The sequence below is a fragment of the Oryzias melastigma genome, linkage group LG2, assembly GCF_002922805.2.
Source record: "Oryzias melastigma strain HK-1 linkage group LG2, ASM292280v2, whole genome shotgun sequence".
Taxonomy (NCBI): domain Eukaryota; kingdom Metazoa; phylum Chordata; class Actinopteri; order Beloniformes; family Adrianichthyidae; genus Oryzias; species Oryzias melastigma.
The window spans coordinates 7,341,176-7,365,772 of record NC_050513.1 but is presented as its reverse complement, the minus strand read 5'-3'; the positions used below and the strand labels follow the sequence as shown (position 1 = coordinate 7,365,772).

At 36.5% G+C, this 24,597-nt stretch overlaps 1 protein-coding gene and 2 long non-coding RNA genes across 5 annotated transcripts in view; 2 read left to right on the top strand and 1 right to left on the bottom strand.

The window, feature by feature from the left end:
* Window positions 1-10,380, top strand: part of LOC112160001 — a 135,367-nt gene extending 124,987 nt beyond the window's left edge. For 2 of the 3 annotated variants that reach the window (XR_004949175.1, XR_004949182.1), the window contains one exon: window positions 7,461-10,380. This is a non-coding gene — a long non-coding RNA (uncharacterized LOC112160001). Of the gene's footprint in view, window positions 1-170; window positions 306-7,460 lie in introns of all 3 variants that reach the window. The other variant, XR_004949180.1, reaches the window with a different exon arrangement.
* LOC112160000 (gamma-aminobutyric acid receptor subunit gamma-3) overlaps window positions 1-24,597 on the bottom strand; it is a 135,851-nt gene that overhangs the window by 69,167 nt on the left and 42,087 nt on the right. Inside the window, exon 4 of the mRNA XM_024294298.2 lies at window positions 15,159-15,226. Coding sequence (XP_024150066.1) covers window positions 15,159-15,226 — 68 coding nt within the window. The remainder of the gene's footprint in view (window positions 1-15,158; window positions 15,227-24,597) is intronic.
* Window positions 15,222-17,574, top strand: LOC118599710. The gene is made up of 2 exons (XR_004949185.1): window positions 15,222-15,481; window positions 15,753-17,574. It is a non-coding gene; the product is annotated as an uncharacterized LOC118599710 (long non-coding RNA).

Here is a 24,597-nt window from a genome sequence, read left to right as displayed (position 1 = left end):
TTTTGTTATATTAATAATTCATTTTGTGCATTATTTTATATAGTTGTTGATAAGAAATTACTTAAAGCAACAGACATAAGACACATAACATGTTGCACTATAAAATGTTAAAAAAACACCTGAAGTCAGTCTTGAAATATACAGAGAACCAACACAAGATTTCTTTACAGATGGAGAAAACTTGGAAAGTAGGAGAACCGAACCAGGAATAATTGACAGCCCAAAATATCTGCAGATATAACACCAACTTATCCAGGAGGTCTTAAGGAAGCAGAGCAGTGAAGGCACCACTAAATGCAGTAAAGGTCAGACTTCTTCATTCAACAGTCATAAATACTGACTTCATTTAACGAGACGCTTTCACGTTATAGTCACTTAAAATCTTGTCTCACATTTGACAAAACCATATCAATTCTTACGAATGATTGGATATAGAATTAAGTATCACAGCAGTCAATCTTGGCAGTGTTAACATGTTGGTATGGGATGAGTTTATATGTTCAGGAACTCACTACAAATAATTTAAAAACCCACAGCCAGACAATAATCTCACCAAACCAGCATGTCCGTTTTTAAAAGTAAAGCTTAAAAAATAGTAACTTGAGACACATAGAAGTGGTCCAAACTTGAAAACATTTCAAATCAACGGAAAAAACATTTATGTTTATTCAAATCTAATAAAAAAAGTGTTCAAAAGTCACATAAAGGTTGTTGCAAACACAGTGCTTGTGAGGAGAAAAGACGATTAATAAAAAGGGTTAAGACAAAGTTTCATAGGTCACTCTAAATAGGCCCTGGTTGTGAATGCAAGTGTGTATTGGTGTGTGATTGAGCCCCTGCGACAGACCGGTGACCAGTCCAGGGTAGACCCTGCCTTCGCCCACGAGTGGCCGGGTAAGGCTTCGGTGCCTTTGTGACCCCGAAAGGGACAAAGCAGGTTTAGAAAATGGATGGATGGACAGACGGACGGAAGACATTTCTTTACACCTCGATGAAGTGCTGGGCGATATGACGATGTGTATCGTGTGGGCGATAGAAAAGTGTCAATCGTGGCATTTCTCCACTATCAGTTATATCGTCTCTATGCTAATTTGATCAATTATTACGCCAAATATGTCATTAAATAGCCTGAGACAATTACGCAGGCGTTGCCTCATCAGTGTGTACACAAAAAAATGTATATAAGTGAAAATAAAGACAATTAAAAAGAGATTCTTCATGGAGAAACTCCGTCTTGTGGTTTTGCGACGTAAAATTGCTTTACGTTCTTTGATTCACACGCACACGGGTTTTACGACATGCAGACAAAATACACTGGCACAGTCAGACCAAGAAGAAGCACTATCAGCAAAAGAGGGTATTTTTCTGATTTGGTTACATTTTGGATTCAAGACGTCCGACGCGGAGTAAAAGACTGCGGCATGTAAACAAGCTAGGAGGCTATTCCTGCACCGATGCTAACACAACAAACCTAACACTCAAGGAAAGTCCACGAAAATGAACATTCGAGATTACAAAAAAATAAGAGATAAAGCAAGCTGTGGAACAGGAATCTAACAAGTATCCAAACACTTGGATTCTCGCAATCTACTCCCGAAAATTAGAGTACGAAAATTTGCGACGTCTAAGATCTCTGATTCGTGATCTTTATGAATATAGTAGAGTGTCATAAAATATCTATTGCTCTAAAATACCGAATAGTGTTGGATTTTAAAGTTGAATGTGCTGCGCGACTTTTACCAAAAGTAAACAAAGAAATTAAATGTCGGTGAAGCTTCCTGTTTTCAAAGTAAAACTAGCGAGAGCTTCTCTATACATTCAAAAGATGAGACTGAACTTCCGCTCACTGACTTAAGTTCTGAGAAAAAAAACAGCTTTATCATCTGAGCTTTAGCTCCAGTATTTACATTGTTTTGGTTATGATAACTCTTCAACAGTTGACACAATTGGCATAATTCAGCAGAATTTTGCGCAAAAATGTATTTTTCTACTCAGAAATATGAAACTGTTGTGCACTTGATTTTTGGAACAAATGTGAAGGCTGCTGTATACCATCCACATCTGTTCTCATCTGATTTATTTTGCTGCACTAAAATGTTTGTTTCTTAATTGTGACTATTCATTTATCAGTCTCTTAAAACAGACAGAAAAGTAAGATATGACATTTTTTCAGAGAATAGCTGAAAATATACTTTATTGTTGTATATGATGTGTATCGTTATCTTGATATAAAATATTTTATATCGTGATATACATTTTTGTCCATATCGCCCAGCACTAGCTCGATGACTAAAAATTCTTAAACAAAATCAAAAATGTGGGTAATCTTTGAATAAACAGGAATTCTACTTCTATAGCCCATAAAATGGATAATTACTAAAAGTTGACTTGAGTGTTTACATGACAGCTTTTTAAAAACAGCTTCATATAAACCAGTTACAACCAAAGATTTCAAACTAACTGGAATGATTCAGGAAAAGTTGCTCTATTCTTCCTTTATAGAACTACAAGTACAATTCAGACTCATTGGTGTTATGCTAGCTATTTAGTTTGCAAAAAGTTCAAAGTTTATATTTGCAGTCGCAGCTTTCAGTTAACTATCAGAAGGAGGCTACACGGCTTTAAAAGCAGACGAGCTGTGTGTTTCGTGAACCCATGCTGGTAAAGGCCAGTTTTTCCTCAATCGAGTGTTCCATTCTTTTCCTGGACAGAAACAAAACTGTTAGGGAACAACAACTGCTGCCACAAACAAGTATTTTAATAGTCGACTGAAGATGCTGAAATTGGTAGCTGAAAATGCTGAAGCTGATATCTGAAAACACTGAAGCTGATATTGTTAAAACCAAGAGCTGAAAATGCTGAAGCTGATATCGCTGATAGCTGACAGCTGAAAACGCTGAAGCTGATAGCTGAAATCGCTGGAACTGAAAGCTGAAATCACTGCTAGCTGACAGCTGAAAACGCTGAAGCTGATAGCTGAAATCACTGGAACTGAGAGCTGAAATCACTGAAGCTAATAGCTGGAAACGCTGACGCTGATAGCTGAAATCGCTGAATTTGAAATTGCTGGAACTGATAGCTGAAATCACTGCTAGCTGACAGCTGAAAATGCTGAAGCTGATAGCTGAAATCACTGGAACTGATAGTTGAAATCGCTGATAGCTGAAATCACTGAAGCTGATAGCTGAAATCACTAAGGCTAATAGCTGGAAACGCTGAAGCTTAAAGCCAGAATTGCTGATAGCCGACAGCTGAAAACGCTGAAGCTGATAGATGAAATCGCTGAAGCTGAAATTGCTGAAGCTGATAGCTGAAATCACTGAAGCTAATAGCTGAAAACGCTGAAGTTAATAGCTGGAAACGCTGAAGCTTATAGCCAGCTTAAATGCCACATTAGCCTAAAAAACTGAAAAAAAGCATAAATTAGACAAAATAGCTAGCAAGTATCAGAAATTTTAGCTAAACTCTAAAATAGCCTAAAAAAACCTTAATAAATGCTAAAATAGTCCAAAAAGCTAGAATAATGAAATTATAACTTTTTACTTTACTACACTTTGACTCCATATAATACAAAGTAAAGACTAATTGACTATTAAATTAGTCATCGACTATTTTAATAGTCAATTAGTCAACTAATCATTGCAGCCCTAGGAACAACCTTCTCTTCTTTTGCCCAACTAAAATCATAATTTATGGCCTCTACAATGACAAATAGCTATTTTCAGAGTGACAAGTATTTAGGGTAATCAAATGGTTAAAGCCAGATATAATTAACCAGACAGTTAATGATGAAATGCTTTGTGTCTGGTTAAAGGGAGCTTTTGTAAAGGCCAGACTGACTTATGTGCCTCCCATTGAAAGGTGAAACCCTCCTTGGTATTCATTAATGGCAAAAGACCTTCTAGTGCGTTTGCTCTGTTAAAAATGCTCATACCTGGTGAGTCTAGAAAAACACGACACATCTGCAGAAAAGCTTCAATATAGAGCTGATTTTCAAACAAACTTTATAAACTTTTTGAAAAGGTCTAAAACAAAGTCTAATTTGTTGGTATTAAAAGCCTAAAACTGTGTTTTTTTATATTTGAAATTGTGTGTTTTTCTTGCAACAGAATATGTGTCAGACTGTCTCAACAAGCCCTCTTTTATGCCGTAAGTGGATCCAAGCACTCGAGTTTGTCTGTAACAAATGCATGACGGATTTTCAAATAAAATAATAAAAAATACAACTTTTGACTAAACATCTCACCATTTCAGAAACTAACAGATTGTCAGTCTATTGAGCTCTGAGGGATCTTAAACAATCCCCCCGTCTACATAAAGAGCCGGTCGAGATGTTTTTTGTTTCCACTGAAAAAGCTGAGATGTGACCCAAATGTCATGCAGCCATTATAATAGAAGCTTTCCACTTCCTGGAGGAGAGAAATCGCCTGCTCCGGCACTTAAATCTGATGCGAGTGGGCAAAAGTACTTCCTCTTATGCTGAAGAGCCGCTACAGTAGTGCAGGTATTAGCAACCGTGCAATTTTTCCATCTTTTTGGTCACTTTAGCTGTAAGCTGTCATTGTATGGTACCGTAATTATGACATCCCTCTTAGGTCAACTTTCATGGCTTCTGAGGGAAAAAGATTTTGTGGTATAAAATTTTCCAGTTAGTCCAATAATTCCAAAATCACAGCATTGTTGTACTTTACAAGCTGAAAATGTTAACATATCCGGTTATTTATACAAATCTATATAATACTATTTAAAATTTGGTTTGAATGACCAAATTGTCGTTCATTTACTCTAATAAACTATTGTAGTTTAATGCGCACAAACTACATCTTTTCTGGCTTTTGTTACAATTAAAAATTCAACTATCATCACGCAATTTACGTTTCAGTATTTTTCATAACATTTTTATCGCCCATGTCGAGTCCTAAGATCTTAACATCAAATGCTTTTAAAGAACTTCACTTGTGAGTCGGGGAGACAGAGCCTTTTCAGCTGCAGCCACCAAACTCTGGAAAAGGGAAGACCCTTTCTGTGAGGTCTGCCTATGATTTTAAGTCACTTTTATAACTCATCTTTTTATTAAGTCCATTGAGCAGATCAAGTAGGCCAGCTTGTAATTTTTATTGTTTAATTCCTTGTATTCTTGAATTATTATTGTTGTGTTTTTTTTATTTCGTTGTTTAATGGTTTTATTTATATTTGGTTTTATGTTCAGCAGTTTGGTTGCTCCTGCTTTGAAAGGTGCACAAATAATAAGATTGATTAAATGACAAGTGTGCAATGACAAATTCTATTCTATTCGATTGATTGGTTGATGGGGAGGCAGCGACAGAATCTTCAGTATTTCATGAACCCACCCATTTTCTTTGAAAATCATTAGTGTGGTCATGAATGTGGACGGCAGCAGTTTGTGGGATGGCCCCACTTTTTATTTACCTCAGGCTACCGGGGGCACTTGATATGGGCGGCGTCCATCTGGAGAAATTTACACAGCGTCCAATCAGAGCTGCTGTTGGCCGGCGATCTGACCTGTGGCTGCCCAATTATGTAATGGCTTCATCCAAGCCCGTCACTGATCTGTCCAAGGCTTGACCTCGAAATGTGCCCGGGCAACTACTGACGAATGTCAACTTTTATAGACAACTTGCTGTCAAATTTTAACTCTTTCTTAAAACCTCTGTGGTGTAAAAATGTGACTGCCACCTCTTGATTAGCCCATGTGCTACCCTAGGTATCATTGATGTTGGTAGTGGGGTCAGCAGGACCCCACAATGATTTTTGATCGTCACTGGTGTCCGTGGAAGACATTGAATCCCGTACACATTCATCCACATTTGTCATACAATGGATAACACGTCACTGTAAGGCTTGGGTCATCTGGACCCCATAAGATGGATAGTGTGATGGAATTTTCCATCACACCATGTTATACTGTGCCTGACTTTTGCGAAACACGTTGTTAGACTAAATACAATGCTCTCCTGCTGCAGCTGGTTGAAAGTTCGCCTGAGCTGGGAACGAAACCATAGACCAAACAACCCAAGTGTGAAATCTTGCTCTCATCCCGGACTCGCACAGAGCATTCCCACCTCTGGCAGCGGAGAGATCTCTCTACTGCCACTCTATTGGCGTGCTTACGCATTTCTAATTATCCTTCTGCAGAAGAATAAAACAACTCAGACATAGACGGACTGACTAAGATTCTTTATTCCAACAGAGGACACAAATGTCCACCACGAAAGCACATGGGTTAGAAATACCACAGTACAGCCACCTGCCAAATTTGCTGAAAAACTGTCATTTCGGTCTCCATGCTGTGACCATAGTTTTAACACTCTAGCATTGAACATGACATCACCCTCTTTGATCTATCGTAACTCATTTATGCGATCAACGAGCCGATTCTGAAACTGAGAAAAGTGACACCAATGGAGTTTTTTGGAATTGCGCTAACTGCATATAAAGGGTTGAAGAATTATGGCAGTTGCAAAAATGCCAACAGTTGAACGTCATTCTAGATTTGCTTTTGTTTTTTTGTAGTCCACGTGGCCTTTAACAACCTGTATTCGATTCTTTTCAAACATGCACCACTTTTATTGGTTAATTATCCACCAAAAAAAGAAAGAACAGAGAACATGGCTAATAAACTTGAATAATGACCATTTTTGACTATTTTTTAACTGCTAGGACTTTGTAATAGTGGTTGACAGAAAAATAGAATCTGGTTTTAATTATATAAAACCTTGTTTGCCAAAAAGGGACTACCAATGACTTTGACCTTTATAAATGATCACTTCTATACACTTTGTTTGGGGAAATACAGATAGACAAATACTGTCCATATTACCTTTGATGGATTTTTACAGATTAAAGACACTTATTTTTGCTTTTATTTCATATTTAGTGCTCTAGCAGAGAAAGGTAGTTGTACTGATTATTACCCAATCCGGCTTTCCTCACAGACTGCACATGCCACCCACTCGCTTCCTCGAGCACAGAAAAGAACATAATGTTGATGTCAAAGTGTGTCCGTCTTAGTCATTTTATTCACCAGCTGCTCTCAGACCCTCCCAGCAGCACCAGCCTTCATGTTTGAGCACTTTAAAGCTGCTGGTGTTGTTAAAACACAGCCATTCATCTTCAAAAGTTCGGAATTATTACTATTATTATAATTTGTGGATGCATTTGAATTCAAATGAAAAATGATGTGTGTTGTTCAAGGGCAAACGTTCAGGAGTTTGCTCCTCAACAAAAGGCTTCAGAGAGTGAAGTTATCAGGATCCATCACGACTATAAGTCACAGCTGTGATTTGACCTGGTTTTGTCATGTGGAAGTCACATGCACAGAAGCTAAGGGAACATAGTAAATTGATATTTTTGTGATGAACTGAAGAAAGAGCCTCCAGTGAACTGTGATATAATAATAAAGCTGAATGTTCTCTTTGATTTACATTGCTATATTTCAGAGGAAGACGGATATTAAAATAGCAGGATGCAGACAACGGACTGATTCTGGTCCAGTCAGCCCTGGGGCCAGCCTTGCATTCACGTTCCACTAACCGACATCCATCGTCGCTGACAAAGAAGAGCCAATCAGCCCCTCCTCGAGGGACAATCATAGTGATGATGCACTGGGATCCTACAGGAAAACTACATTTCGTGCAAGGCGAACCGAGACGCGCCTACACGACCCGCCACAGACTGCTGGGTTTCATGTCACAGCAAATCTGGACTAATATTTGTTCAGTTTGGAGAAACTCAAGGATGAACCCTGCAGTGCAGAAGCACAAGGGGAGAAAATAAAGAGAACGCGTTTACTTAGATCAAAATCTCAAGAGACATATATGCAAGTGTACATTTCCATACCTTTCCAACGGTAATCTAAATCTTTTTTAACTTTTGCAGTTTACAACTTTCCTTTATTTTCCCCTCTTGTGTTCTAGCAGCAGCTGAGCAAACAGACAAATACAGATTTTCTAAAAGCTGTTTTGAACTTTTCACATCATAATGCAAAAAGAACAAGAAAGGTGGGGTGGGTCTTTCTTTCATTCCCTTTCCTTTCTTTTCCTGAGTTTTAACAAGTTCATATAAATGCCTAGCAAAAGTATTTACATGTTGTTCAATATGTTGAATTTTCTGAGTGTCATGAGTACCCGGGTAAAGTCTCACATGTCCCAGGAATGGGTGGATTAAATGTAATTACTAGTTTTTGGTTTTTGTTTGTTTTGTTTTTGGGTGTTAGGATTTTTTTATTGTCAAATTCCTAATGCAAGCCTCTTTCAAGGATCTTTCTTTGTTTTTTTTTTCCATTTGGTTACATAAACCACAGTTTAAAATATTAAAAACTACTCTAATTTATCACGTGTTGTCATTTTTTGATCTATTTTTTATGACAAATACTTTTTATTGGGTATATTATATCGTGTAAAAATGACCTGTCAAATAGACATTTAGTGCTGTTGCATTTTAGTATATGTGACTATCAGCATTACACAGTCCTGATCAGAATGATAAATACAAATATTCTATCCGGATCAGGAGACAAAATCTAATATCGATCGAGTCTGAAATGTGATTGAGAACAATTTTGAATCACGTGTTCGGGACATTCTTATGTGATAAGTTAGAGTACTACATTAGTCAGATTAGTCTGACTTGGTTTTTTACTTCTTTATTGGGTTTGTTTGTGTGTTTTGAATGTTATCTCACTACAGAACTAAGGTTTTAGTAAATATTAACTTAGGTTTGTAAACATAAACCTAGTCCAGATGATCCCACTTTTAATGTAAACAAGCTTAGGAGAGCATAAGGGTTACGAAAATGAACTGGTTTTGATAACTCAGAATGTATGTACCTTTTGATTTTTTCAGTTTGCCGTGTTTTCTTTTGTTATATAAAAGAATTTGACTAACAAAAGGTAAAATCTGTGGTATAAATATATGTATATATATTACTTTAAATAATCCAGGTACCCTTAAAAAAGTAATGAACACTACAATAAATAGCTGATCGTCACACCATGTCCCAAACCATCACACTACCACCACTAACTAACTATAGCAATCTTATTTTTGGATTTGTGCAAACTTCCTTTTACATTTTAATGTTCCTTAAAACAATCTTGTTTGTAGTGTAAAGGCTTCTTGGTTTTTTTCTCAATTTAGCAGTCAGATTTGTCAGGACTGTTTGATTCGTCTCTAGTTTTATTTATTTTTTTCTGCTGTTGATTTGTTTTATTTGTGGCATTCGTTAAATACTCTTGATTTTGTATTGGTGCTCTTCTGTACAAAGAGAATTGCCAGAATTCTTTCTAATAACTTCAATAAATTCTAAACATATGATTAAAAATACATGAAAAGGAATGGTAAAATTATTAAACCATAACCTACATGTTTCACTTTGATAAATTCAAAATGTGTTTCAATTTACATATGGAGAGAAGTGTACATTTAAAAACCACGACCTAAAAGCAGTGAAAGAAAACATTTTGCAGACCCCTATGGCAAATTTCTATCATCCAACTGCCAAACAGAAATTTAGCCTCCATTTCTTTTGTTGCCTCAACAAAATAACCCAAATATGATGCATTTTGACAGCCATCAAATAGAGTTCCACTTCAACAAAAGGTTCAGAAAGTGCCATTGTCTAAAAGCTGGCATTTCTCGGCATCGTTTCTCAGCATGAAGTGCAGTTTGTCAATACAGGGAACGTAAAGAAAACTAGAGTGGAGCACAGATGAAGGGGAAAAAAAGCAACTGAAAGCAAAGAGAAAAACTGGTTCTTCCACCGTCAGTTTAATGCTTAAATGATTCATAGGTCAGTCAAGCAGCCGAGTCGACAAGATTCTCGGAAAATTGTCAAGCGAAGAGAAAAAATAGGTAGAAAAGAAAACAGACTCCCAGCTTCCTGTGAGAAATGAAAATTCTGTTGTTGTAGAATGAAACTCCGGAATATTAAGCAGGATGTCTACACGGTTCGTCTCTTATTGGAGTAATAACACACACAGAGAGAATGGGGACTATGGAAGCAAAATAATGGGAGAATCTGATAGGGGAGATGTTCATTCAGATGTCATTTCAATAATGAGACAATTGTCACCATAGCTGCCCTTTCTCTTGTTTGATGAACAAACAGGAAGTCAATTTAAAAACTAGAATTCCTCCAATGGAACAGTATTACATGAACATGTCAATATATATGTAAAAACTATAAAAAAATGAGCCAGTTGATCCCCTGTGCTCTGAAGACAATGTAGTATTTTGCTGTCAACATTTGAGACTTTTTAATACTAGAAATGGACACATTTTGACTAAATTTGAGGCTAATTATAATCGTGTAAAGAAAGACAGTTTGGTTTATTATTGGATCCTTGAAAAAAAAAAAAAAAGAAATCTAGCTGCCCTAAAAGTGATCAAAACAGCATACCATATACTTTTTTAGACATTGAGCTCTTTAATGTTTCACACTAAAAAAAAAAAGACAACTGGGAATTATTAGTTTTATGCACTCAACTTTGGAAGTTTTTCTTTTAGCGTAATATTGGATTTATTTCAAAGATTGGACACATATAAGTTTTTAATACTTATTCTGTCCTTGAATAAACTTTACAATGCAGGCAGTCGTTGCATCAGCTTTGGTTACTTGTTGGTTTCTGTGAAAACTAATATAGTTGCAAAATATGTAACAGGTTGCTTTTGTCTTTTCTGTTTGTGCGATTCTCTCATTTTGGTTACTCATGCACTGATGTAAAACTGGGAAATCGATCAGATAAAAGTGGATCCATGCTGGGAAATATCTGCTTTTAGAGGAGAAATCTAGTCTATTTTCTCATGAAATAACTGCCATTATTAGGTAAAATACATTGGATTATTTTATTTAGACGGCCACTTAAAAATTCCTATAATTTAAGAAAAATTGCAAATATATAAACTAGCATTTAAAATCTCAGAGGCTGTAATCTGACTCTGAAAAATGTAATCAACAGCTAACTTTTTCTAAATTACCTACTTTTTGCACATTCAACCTGTTAATTTGATTTTGATTTTTTTATCAGATAATTTATTCATTCATTTTGATCTCTTTCATTTCAGATTCTTCTTCTTTTCCTTTCGGCTTTTCCCTTCAGGGGTCGCCACAGCGAATCAGTTTCCTCCATCTAAGCCTGTCTTCAGCATCCTCCACTCTAACACCAGCCACCTTCATGTCTTCATTCACTGCATCCATAAACCTCCTCTTTGGTCTTCCTCTAGACCTCTTTCCTTGCAGCTCTAGACTCAGCATCCTTCTACCAATATATTCACTGTCTCTCCTCTGAACATGTCCAAACCATCTCAGTCTGGCCTCTCTGACTTTATCTCCAAAACCTCTAACATGTGCTGTCCCTCTGATGTATTCATTCCTGATCCTATCCATCCTGGTCACTCCCAAAGAGAACCTCAGCATCTTCATCTCTGCTACCTCCAGCTCTGCTTCCTGTCTTTTCTTCAGTCCCACTGTTTCTAGTCCAAACAACATGGCTGGTCTCACCACAGTCTTGTACACCTTTCCTTTCATTTGTGCTGAAACTCTTCTGTCACACATCACACCTGACACTTTTCTCCACCCATTCCAACCTGCTTGCACTCTCCTCTTCACTTCTTTTCCACACTCTCCATTACTCTGTACTGTTGACCCTAAATACTTAAACTCCTCCACCTTCTTTATCTCTTCTCCCTGTAACCTCACTCTTCCACTCTGGTTCCTCTCATTCACACACATGTACTCTGTCTTACTGCGGCTAACCTTCATTCCTCTCCTTTCCAGGGCAAACCTCCACCTCTCTAACTCCACCTCCACCTGTTCCCTGCTCTCACTACAAATCACAATATCATCTGCAAACATCATAGTCCATGGTGATTCCTGTCTAACCTCATCCGTCAGTCTGTCCATCACCATTGCAAACAGGAAGGGGCTCAGAGCTGATCCCTGATGTAATCCCACCTCCACCTTGAACTCCTCTGTCACCCCTACAGCACACCTCACCACTGTCTTACAGCCCTCATACATGTCCTGCACTGCTCGGACATACTTCTCTGTCACTCCAGACTTCCGATCTCTTTCATTTCAGATTGTTTAAATAAAAAAAAAAGAAAAAGAAAGCAGCAGAAAGATATAAAGCATATAGCATAACTGCCCTCACTGACTGAGGAAAGCAGACCAGAACTGTTTGATTCTGAGACTTTTTACATACCTTTAAATGGGAGTCTAAACTAGCAGCTCTGTGAGATCGACAGGTGTCTAAAGGGAAAATCTGGCATCTTACAGCTAGTTGACTGGCTTGTGTGAAATAAATAGTGCCTTGGTTTTAATAATAATCAACAAAAACAACCACATTTGCAGAATAAAAGCCCCTAAATTGTAACAAACAGGTGTCATCATAAAGGGATGTTTTCCCCATGGTGAGTAAAGAACCACTGACGCCCTTATGGGGTCAGTGTTTAGAGCTATTCCACCTACGCCAGGGAACTTGCAATAACCGCAATGTTTTGGAACCACAACAGATTACTAGTGCTACAGTACTGCTGGCTGCTTCTAGACTGCTTTTCTATGACACCAAGTCTTTCATATATCGGAATAAAGCCACGAAAGAAAAAGTCTGGAGCAAGATTTGCACGATTTGAATGACTTAGACATTGTGCACCAATCCTCTTCCTAATGTGAGTACATACCCTAGTATCAGCTAGCGACAGACCTGTGTGAACAGCATATATAAAAAAAAAAAAAAGTGGGTTCAAAAAACGCATTCAGCTCTTTCTTGAACCCGCTAAACATGCCTGGTATGTATGTAGCTGTGTTGACAGCACATTGTGGGTTATATTACAACAGTAGTTAATTCTTCTTAAATGAGGCTACGTGTGTAGAGGGTTAGCACAAATATTAGCTCGGGTCTAAAGAGGTTTACAAAGAAGTTGACCATTTTCTTGTTGATCGGACGAGGTCAGACTCTCCTTCTTCTGACTCCAGAATTTGCAAATAAAGTCCGTACACACCAAAGGAAAATATGGACGTGACCAATCAAAAGTGAGCTCATGCCCTTTACCATCTCTGGTTATGTCCCTAGTGTAAGTCTGTTCTTGAACTACTACTCTGAGGTGTTTTTTGCATCCTAAACTGATGTGCACAGTGCTAAAACCTGAGACTTTTATCGATCAAACCACTGTCCTCTGGCGTTCGCTTTCTATTAGGGGTCAGTTTCAACTTGTGTCTTATATCCGCTTTAAAGTACACTAAAGACAGTAGCCTATCATCCAATTTTTTTGTCATTTCTTGGCTATCTTGTTAGGCTCTTATCCATGGAAATGTTAATTTTATTGTTTTTCTATGGGTCTCTGAACCTTTAAAAAAATAAGTATGATTTCAATAAAAATAGAAAAAAATAACCGCAAGAGATTCAAATAAATAAAACAAAGTGTAACTTATATTTTACTGAGGGATTTAGAACACGTCTTTGATTTTAATTTGCTTAAAATGATTAACTCTAGTAACTTCTATCATGTCATGGGTCAGTTTCGATCCATACAAATTTTCAAGAACATTTATATTTTTGTCAGCAATAGAACTTTAATCCAAACACATTGGAAAACAAACAACCAACAAATCAAGCCAAAAGAAATAATGTACATCTTCCAAAAGTATTACAAAGCTATATCAGAGAAAAGTTTGTGTGTCTAGACAAGTTTGCTTATTTTGTGTTTTTACAACTAAATTGGACAAAGCTCACATGATTGGGAGAAAAGGTGGGGGTCAGTGTGTTGCCTTAAATCCACTAATGGCTTTAATTTTGACTCTAATGATTGCTTTATGAAGTTATTTAATATAACCGGGTTAAAACCGACCTTAACAGCACAAAAGAACCAAATCATTTTTTAAAAAGTATTAAAAAATAAAAATATTTTGATGAAATCAAGGCTCCCGATTAAGTCAAAAAGCCTTGATGGAATAAATTCCTTTTTAGTGATTATTTTATGCAATTAAAAACTAAAACAGGTCGACCCAAACATAAAACTGAGGTTAAGGAATTTGATCTACTATGCGACAAAATTAATTGCACTAGATGTGCAAAAGGAGTTTGTTAAGCTCTCTTCTCAGATGTAAGTAATGAAAAAATAGCTTTTCATCTTTGTTGATTTTAAAGCTCTTTTTTAATAACCACACTGGTCTGTGTTTACCAAAGGGAGTGCAATACTCTCGCCGTGTCCTCAAAAAACATCAAGGTAATGAACTGCAGGTCCAAACTCAATTAACCTTGGGAGGAATCCTAAATACCCTTCTGTGGAATGACAGCATGGTAAGAGCCTGAATAATTAATGGGGACAACTTTGTCAAGTCGAATCCCTTTGAACCAAAGTGTACTTTTACTCCAGCCGTCACGGATTTATTCTTTTATGACCAAAAAGACACGCCGAGAAAATCTTTGGATCTCGTCTTTCTGACAGGGCGTACGGTTATTTTTAGAATGTATTTTTAAAAGTGCATATCTAATCTTAAATAATACCGTTGTGACAGAAAAGAAAAAAAAAAAACAACCTAAAATTGCTTTGATATCTTGAAACTTCTAATGTTGCCAAGCAACAGCTGCAACCCAACATCTGGTACTAATGTGTAAAAAATCCTTCCTGTGATCAGATCCAGTTCAGCTAATGCTTCTAGAACAAACCACTGTGTGAAGTTATTCCCACAAAGAAACATCTTATTTGATTGTTATGACAGCGACTGGAAAGATCCTTTACGTGCCAAACGCTGAACCACTCCATCCATTAAACCGTGGCGTTCAAGGCCACTAACTCGACTAAGACTCATCAAGCTTCAACTCTCAAAAATAAAAGCCAAATCTTTCCAGATAAAAGCAAATAAAAAGAGGAAGGAAATAAAGCTCTCCTTCAATGAAAGGAAGCATTTTCTTTTTAGTTTGGTGGAAGAGAAGCTGGCTTAATCCCAGCTGGCCCACAGAAAGGCACCTACACCTGTCTTTCTTGCCTTCGGCGGCCAACAAAAACAGCTGTGGAAGCCCAGGTGACCTCCAAATGTGGCGTGAAAAATGAAGGCTCTCATTTTTGATGATGTTAGATAATGGACAAATAAACATGTTAGGGTGGAGGAAATGCGGGGATAATACCCTGACTCACCATGTCGATGGACGACACGGGCCCGATGCTGTTGACATAAATGCCCACGTTGATGACGGTCGGTTTCTCTGCAAAGAGACAGAGGAGATGAACAAATGATGTGTCAGAAAATTCATCCTGCTGCCCATACAAACCTAAAAAAAAAAAGATCAAACAAAATAATCGAGTTAAAAACCAGGCTTATCATTATTCATAGTGTCACTTTGGCAAATAAAATGGATTTATTTCCGTTTTGGTTCAAGGCAGAGCCATCAATCCACCAGGAGAAGACGGTGAAATTTAGAAAAAGCTTCCTGGAGAACTTCCCGGGCCAACCATGGCAGGTAATAGCATTTCCAGGCAGGATGTAGGCTCAGCCGAATGAGCTTGGAAACAGAGTTTAACCCGTTTTGAGGGAAGAGGATCTTTAGAAACGTGAGAGAGCAGACCAACGACTGCTTCAAAGGAGGTCCTAAAAAATGCAAAAATGTGTCATAATACATTAATGTTCAACCCACATACTCTAACCTTGTCTCATCTTAGAAATTGATATTTCTTAAAGTCTACTGTAAATATGTTCAGGTTTAATATGTTTTTTTTGTTTGTTTTCCAAAGGTGACTCAGGGGTTCCACTGTTGCATCACCGTCAGCAGTAAAGTCCAGCTGCAGTTAAAGACTTTATTTTTTTTTTATCACTCTTGGTGCCCACATGATGAATCACCCTGCTGCTGGCTACCAACGACTTTCCCACTTCACTTGATGGATGTTTGTCACTTTAACCGCTTTAACTTGTTTTACAAAACTGACATTGTTGACAAGGGAGAAGCTTTAAAAAACAAATAACTAATGAATGCTAGCTTCATTTCTTTACCCGTTCTTCACCAGAAGGGTTTGTTTCATTAATGACTCAATCTGATCATCTTTTGATCCATTTTGAATTAATTGGTCTTAATTATGATAATGTCATTTTTAGCCAAAATTAAAAAAAAAAAACAGTTCAGAGTGGTGGCAGTTTATTAAAAATTCACCTCTGACTTTTGGCTGGGACTGTTGTGGCAGAGCAACTCTTAAACCTATTCAGCTGTACAGTTTACCAGCTCAGTGACATTGTAGTAGAGTGTGAGTCCTAAGACTGGAAGGTTGTGAGTTCAAATCCCGGCCGAGTCATACCAAGGGGGAAAAGGGTCAAATGCAAAGAACAACCCGGTGTGTGACAACTAACTTGAAAACAAAGACCTACATGGGTCCATTTGTCTCCAAGTGGACACATCAGAATGGAGTGGAGCAGGGAGCTTGTGGCCCGCCCCGTGTTTTCTATGTAACAAATAAACTTTTTGAAATGACAACTTTCCGTCTGCTCCTGTTTAACAACATCTGATTAAAGCTTAATTTTCTTTATAAATGTCCTCAATCATCAGATTGAGAACACTAAAAACAACATTTATATTCTTTAACCCCATCTAAATGACCTCAATTAAACAAGCATCTCTACTTTATTTAAACGTCTTTAAATAAAAACAAGTGCCAAATTAAAAGTGACAAATGAGATTACAGCAAGAGAAACAGACTAAAAATATATATTAGATCAGAGAGAAAAGCAGACTTTTCTGATGAATGAAGGCAGACTTATCTGGAACATCTAACGTTTCCCAGCAACTACAGTACACCTTTTTAATTATAGTTAATATCCACGTAGACTTGCTGATTTTGCCCAATTGTCCCCCTGGCACCCTGTGCAGTTTCTGTGTTTCGTAAGTGGCAAGAAATTTGGTAGAAACTATTTGGCATGTTGAGAAAATCTCTTGTACAAATTGGACAACTAGCATTTTAGAAATAGTAGAATTTAAGTGTTTCCAAAAAAAAAAACCCTTGAATAGTAATCAGAAGAAGGGGAACAGTGTGCTTTGTAAAGTGAATAAACTTGTGTGATATAAATGTACCAAACACAAAGTACATTTTTGATTGAAAAAAAGAGATTTTAGCTCAACTAAATTGTGTTTTTTATGTTCATGGTAAAAGTAGTCATTCATAAAAAACTGTTGGCAGAACTTCAAGATTTTAGCTGATACTAGAACTTTTCTTCTATGGCGATTTTTTTTTTTAGTTTTTTGCGTATGTTCTTGGTAGTGGAACTCTATTTAGCTTGAATAAAAGTGATCTTTATAGACTTTGATGTGCAACATGTCAACGTACTTTTAAGACTAGTTGAAACTTGGGGCTGGGCGATGAAACGATAACGATATTTATCGCAATATCACTTTTACTCTAAAGAAGAAAGAGTTGAAGGTATGATAGGAAACAAATATTTAAATCTTAACAACCTGCTGATGATTACACGTTTCTCTTTTTAACTACAGAGCCTTCAAATTTGACAAATATAATTATTTCATTTATATCGTGATATATATTGTTATTAAAAAGAAAAAAAAAAAAAAAATCGGTAACACCCAGCCTTATGCTGAAAGGCTTGGAAAAAAGCTGGGTTTGATGAGGATACATTAGACCTTATTGACATACATTTTTGGGGTCTCTGGGACAGAACCCAATTTATCCTATCAACCTCCTAAATTGCATTTTACCCCAAAGTAGCCTGCCACAATATTAGAAAAACCAGCGATATCTGTGTTTGAAACTGCAATGATGCAAAACAAAAATACTAACACATTTCCAATTCACTGTGACAGTTTTATTTGAATATTTTTTGCATAGTACATGTGTTTGGAGAACGTTGCCTGTCCTGAAACCAATGTATCTCTAAATAACAGGGCTGTTACTGATCACAAAACTCACAGTTTAGATCATATACAGGTTTAGAGTCACAGTTGAGAACATTTTTTGGGTCAGTAAAAAGGAGGAAAAAAATGGAAAACTAACTAAGCTAAAAATGTGAAATGTTTCTGTTTTTATTATTATTATTACTATTATTTTTACCCCTTAACACCTGAATTAATTTCCAGCTAGGAAAAAAGATTTTCACTTATGTTTTTGTATTTAAGTAAATACAACATGTAAGTAATTTTATAGCTGATTTAGTTTGTAGAATATTTGAGACAACAAGCATTAAGGGGTTAAAATCCATAATATTTGTACAATGTGTACCATTTCAAAAAAAGCACCAAAACAAACACTTCCCCCCCTATTTACAATAGAAAAAGCTACTCTATAAAACAGTGTTTGTCCTGCATTGAAAGGTTGGTTTTAGCCAGCAATGGCAATGAGTTTAAATTTACCGCATTTTTTAAAAGATCAAAACACTCCTCTTAAACAGCCTGAAGGAGAAGCATCTGACTGTAAAGTGGTAACTGATGGGGTTTAATGCTGTGCTACAGACTGTTTACTCTGCAAATGAAGAGCTGGTTTAACTACCATGACACTTGTTGCACAAACAAATAGCCGTCCCCTATTTTCACTGCGATTTACTGCTTACCCACGAAATACAGACGTTCAGGTCGACGTGAGCCTACGAACAGACACTGTATGAATGATGACCTTTCGTGCTTGCACTTAAGCATAGATAAACTGACAAAACAATAGGATGACAGTGCGGTTTTCTAAAGTATCAATAAAAATAATGGTTGACGAAATAGCTCTTGAACTTGCATTTACAGGCTGTGAAGAGATTCATCTCCTTCCATTGTCAGCTATTGATAGAAAAATCCATGCTTTTCATTCTTTGCAAAAATCTATTTCATTTGAAGAAGATGTGCTAGAAAATAAAACGATCACTTGGTCCTGTAATGGGTCTACTAAACACAAAAGGACAAATCTTTGAAAAGGGAATGAAATATTTTTTTCAGGGTGCCTCTCATCAGGATAATTGGCTTACTTTCGATTCAGGCGGAATACACATACCCAACAAATGTTCAATTTTTTCTTCGCTTTAAGAGCTTCCAATACATGTCGTCTCTCCTACAATGTTGTAAATATACTATGAGGTGATCCAAACATATTACAGGGTCAAGTGTGAAATCTCTTATGAGGCTGGTTTGTGTCAATCTCATATAGAAAAGAAAAATCAATGTTTACATTTATTTCTTTGTGCGTCACATTACTCTTAAAAGCCTCCATCTACCGGAAACTGTAACGACCCAATTAGAAGCCTAAACAATTTGAATAACTCTGATCTGCATGAATATTCAAAAAGACCTTTAAGACCTTGACTCAAATAATTTATACAGTTTCAGCTCTTGAAACAGATTTCAAATAATTAGAAGAGAAAGGGACAACTTTCAGCTAAACTAAAGCGCGTTCGCAATTATATTTAGATGTGGCTTCCCTCGCGTCTGGTTTATGTCTCTGCTGTGAACCAGCAGCCCTGGGAGTGAGGCTTCTGCTGGTTTTGACATTTGCAAAGGGTAAAGTTGATGTCAGGAGGCAGAGAACCTCATTTCTCTTTAATGCTAGACTGAAAACTTTCATTTTTGACAAAGCTTATAATTAAAATTTGTTTCAGCCGTGCCTTTATGTTGCCCCTCCGGCTTTGTTTGAGGATGAGCTGGATGGTTTTACTTCTTCCTCACACAGTCTGTTCCTTTTCATCAAGAAATGTACATCATTGCTGGTCCATTTTTATTATTTTTTTAAATCATAGATGTTCCAGTGTTTGTCCTTCTTGTTTGGTCTCTCTGACTCCAACCGGTGAAAGCAGATGCTCACCCTTACAGAGTGTTCTTCTAATAAAGCTTTCTTCTTACTATCCTTAGTGTAAAGATAATCCAGAAAACTCTTCTATGTAAACTGTTGATCACTTCTATAGAACATAACTGAAATATATCAATGATAAATTGGCCTTTTTGGAATTGTCAGGAGGAGTGCCGGGCGATATGACAATACATATCGTATCGGCAATAAAATAAAGTGTATATGGTGACATTCCTCTTCTATCATTTATATTGTTTCTAATCTAATTTGATCAATTGTTACGCCAAATATATCATTAAATAGCCCGAGACAATTCGCATAGGTGTTGCCTTGTCAGAGTGGACACAAAAGTCCATGAAAATGAATATATGAGATTACCTACGGCCTGTCTGCCGGGGTGTCCTCTGTTGTTGACTTAGCAATATCAGACCATTATTGTGTGTTTTTTAATGTCACCAGTGAAATCCAGCAGGAAGCCTCAGTGAAAACTGTGAGGAAACGGTATATAAATCCTGAAGTGGCTGCAAGTTTTATTGATATTTTTAACCAAACTCCTGCTCAGATTTTACATGCCTCCTGTGATCATATTGTTGATGATTTTAATAACAGACTCCAGTCTTTCATTGATGCAGTGGCTCCACTTAAAACGAAAAAATCAAGAACCACTAATAAAAGGCCATGGAAGACTGATGACATTAGGCGTCTGAAACATATTTGCAGAAGAGTAGAGAGGAGATATAAAAAGACAGGATTGACAAGTCATATAGAAATTTTAAAACAACTCAAAATTTACAATAACTCAATTAAAAAGGCCAGAAAACTATACTTTTCAAACCTAATAACACAAAATAAAAACTATCCAAAATGTATTTTTAAAACAATTGATGTTTTACTAAACATGCCATCATCTAATGCTGCATGTGAGGACTTTGCAGACCACTTCATGGGTAAAATCAATATAAGATCTAACATTTCATCTGTGCAATACTCTGGTTTTAACAGATCACCAGCGTTGGTTTTACCTGAGGAAACACTATGAAAGTTTTGTCCTGGTTGATGCGGAAATGCCTGGTCGAGTTTTATCCCAAGTAAACACCAAAACCTGCCTTTTAGATCCCATTCCCACTTCACTTTTTAAAACATTTTATGGATTCTTTGAGTCGGAGCTTTTAAATAGAAATAACTGCTCTCTTCAGTCGGGTGTCTTCCCCTATGCCTGTAAGACGGCAGTGGTGAGGCCCCTTCTGAAGAAGAGCAGTTTAGATCCAAATACTCTGGATAACTACAGACCTGTATCCAACTTACCATTTTTAAGTAAAATTATAAAGAAAAGTGTCGCTACTCAACTACATGAAATTTCAGTTTCGTTTTAGGATGAACCACAGTACAGAGACGGCTCTTTTAAAGATAGTTAATGATCTTAGAATTAATTTAGACTCACAAAAACTTTTTGTTCTAGTGCTGCTGGATCTTAGTGCCGCTTTTGATACAGTAGATCACCAGATTTTATTGGATATACTTAGGAGTCATGTGGGCCTTTCTGGAAATGTTCTTAAGTGGTTTTATTCTTACCTTACAGATCGACACTTTTATGTAAGTATGGATACATGCTCTTCAAAACTTGATGTCTGTTGTAAAGTTGCAATTGATGACTTTAATTTTTACTTGCCAAAGAGGAGAAAATGCTTACAACTGGTGAGTGTTCATTTCGGACCCTTCAAAATAAAAGTGTCAGTCTTCTATCAAGAAAAAGTTATATCGGGATACATATAGCTAACGTTTTATCGCCCAGCCCTACTTTACAGAAGAAAAGTTCTTACACAATCAATGTAAATTAATTTATTTTGTCATGGAGAAAAGCAGCTTTGCGCCTTTATGCAAGACTTCTCTGCATTACAATTGGCTGCTTCACGTTGATCGCGTAAACAATCAAAGAGTTAGGGTAGGTCATAGAGCATGGGCTATTTAGTTGTCACTGGTGTCATCTCCAGAGGTAATCAGAATCCCCCAAATGAAACAATTATTGGTTTATAGTTCTTCAGAAAATTCAGAAGCACTAAACGAGTGCTGCCAGAAATGTCTATTTTAATAGTCGACTAATCAATGATTATTTTTTCCGATTAGTTGATTAATCGGGCCATTCGCAAACTGGACGTAAAGCACACGTCTTAATCATCATTAGCTTTAAACTAGCTAAAGCTGAATTTGGCTGCTGAAGATGCTGAAATTGATAGCTAAAAACGCTTAGGTTGATAGCTGAAATCGCTGAAGCTAATAGCTGAAAATGCTGAAGCTGATAGCCAGCTAAAATGTAAGTTAAATGCCAAATTTGCCTAAAAAATTAGAAAAAAGCCTAAGTTAGCCAAAATAGCTACCAAGCAGCTTGAATATTAGATAGACTCCAAAATAGCTTAAAAAACAAACAAAAAAATTAGCCAAAATAGCAAGCATGCAGCTAAAATATTAGCTAACCTCCAAATTAGCCTAAAAAACTGAAAAAAATCCTAAATTAGCCAAAATAGCTAGTATGTAGCTAAAATATTAGCTAAACTCCAAATCAGCCTAAAAAACTGAAGAAAATCATAAATTAGCCAAAATATCTAGCACACAGTTGAAATATGTACTAAACTTAAAAGTAGCCTAAAAAAACTGAAAAAATATTAAATTGGCAAAAACAGCTAGCATGCAGCTGAAATATTAGCTAAACTCCAAAATAGCCTGAAAATTAAATAAAGCCTAAATTAGCCAAAATAGCTAGCATGTATCTGAAACATAAGCTATACTCCAAAATAGCCTAAAAAAAACCGTAATAAATGTCAAAATAGTCCAAAAAGCTAGCAGAATGCCATTATAACTTTAAACTTTACTATACTCCCTCTCCATATAATATAAAGTAACGACCTAGTTGACTATTAATTAGTTGTCATCTATTTTAATAGTCGATTAGTCATTGATTAGTCGACTAATCGTGGCAGTCTTACACTTACTTATTTCGGGTCGCTTGTTCGAACAACTTTATGTTCAACTTTAGCCTTTTTTTTCTGAGTGAGACTTTTTGCTCTCTTGGTTTATGTTATTTTTACATTTCCTGTTGGCTTGTTCCACCTGCTGTGACTCCTTTTTGATTACTTTTCCCCTTTGTTCTGTTCCACATTGACAAAATGATCAATGACTCCTGTGTTTTTCCTTCCAGTGCTTTCTACACATTATTCTTTCAGTTTTATTCCCTTTCTTTTTCTCACCACGTTTTTCAGTGGTTGTATAGGTTAGCCTCCACCTGCTGTTTGGTTAGGATTGAGCCGGACAGATTGTGGATCATATTTTAAATATTATGAAGATTAAAATAGTCTGAAGACAAACTACTTCACAGCCTCTACAGCTAAGAATTTTCCTAGCTAAACAGGTGTGGTGCCACATTGGTAGAAAACACACAAAGATGTTGCATTGGGTCAAATAAATGTTAAATTGGCTCCCATTAGCAGTAGATGTTCTTTCGATTTAGAGAAAATTATTCCATCATTGGGAGACAGAGCTGGACGAGAACCGAGAATGTTTCAGCTCACACAGCCACCTTAATTAATTACAGACTTAATGAGAGCGCTAAGTGACCCAAATCAAACACATGATGTCAGATGCTAAGTGGACACAGCTGTACCTGGTTTGTCTACCTGTAATGTATAACTCTTGTGGTACAAAAAGTGCAGATTGCATTTTAAGGTTGACATTTCGTCTCAATGACACTAAAGTACTATTAGACAGATAATCTGAGTTAATAAATCATGGAAAGGGACTGATACACTCTCAGACTGCACCCCAGACAATCCTCATAAGAGAAAAATGATCTGTGTAAACTTTGATGACTCACAAAAGGAATGAAGGAGGTTTAAGGAATCATTTTAAAGTTTAAAAGGAAATGAAAATGTTTTATAACAGTTTTAATATATATTTTTAAAGATATAATCAAAAAATGTGGGATTTTCAGATGCGAAGAGGTGGATTTATAGTTTCTAGAATATGTTAGACAAAGTTGGGAGACTAGAATTTGTTGCACTGGCTTGAAACCTCTCCTTTACTGAAGTTAAGACATGACTTGTAAATCATAATTGCTTAATAGGTTCTTGATAAGACTTCAAATTCATATGATAGTTCAAAATCTTGTCTTAGATTCAGAAGAGGGGACCTGCTCCCACAGATAGACTTAGAAAAACCATAAGACTTGACAAACTCTTGTCTAAAGACCAAATTTGAAGGTTTTGAAACTGAAGATGTGTAATATGACCTGTTACTAGGTACTATATTGATTTACTAAGACCTTAAATTTGATACGAGATCTTACTCAGAGTCTTGACCTACACTTCAGCGATGGAATTTAAGAACAACTCATCTTTGATCAATATTTTGACACTTTAAGGTTTTATATTTGATTCTTTTTCCAAATGTCAAACATGAACAGGATTGCCATGTTAATAATTGACTTGTTTTTAGCAGCTTGGAAGTATAACTGAATTTTAGAAAACTGATTTTAATTCCTCCTATTGACTAGAGATGAGGTCAATTTACTTGAGACCTAAATATGCAACAACAAAAATAGGTCTTGACTTGAACTTGTGACCAGACTTCTAAGTCTTGAACTTTCCCTTGAATTTAAATGCAGAGTATCAAAAGTTGGGTTCAAAAAAACAGATATGACAGTTTCTATCTTTTTTAGACAAAAATTACATTTGTCTGCAATAGGTAGGGCTGCCACGATTAGTCGACTAATCGACGACTAATCGACTATTAAAATAGTCGACGACTAATTTAATAGTCGATTAGTCGT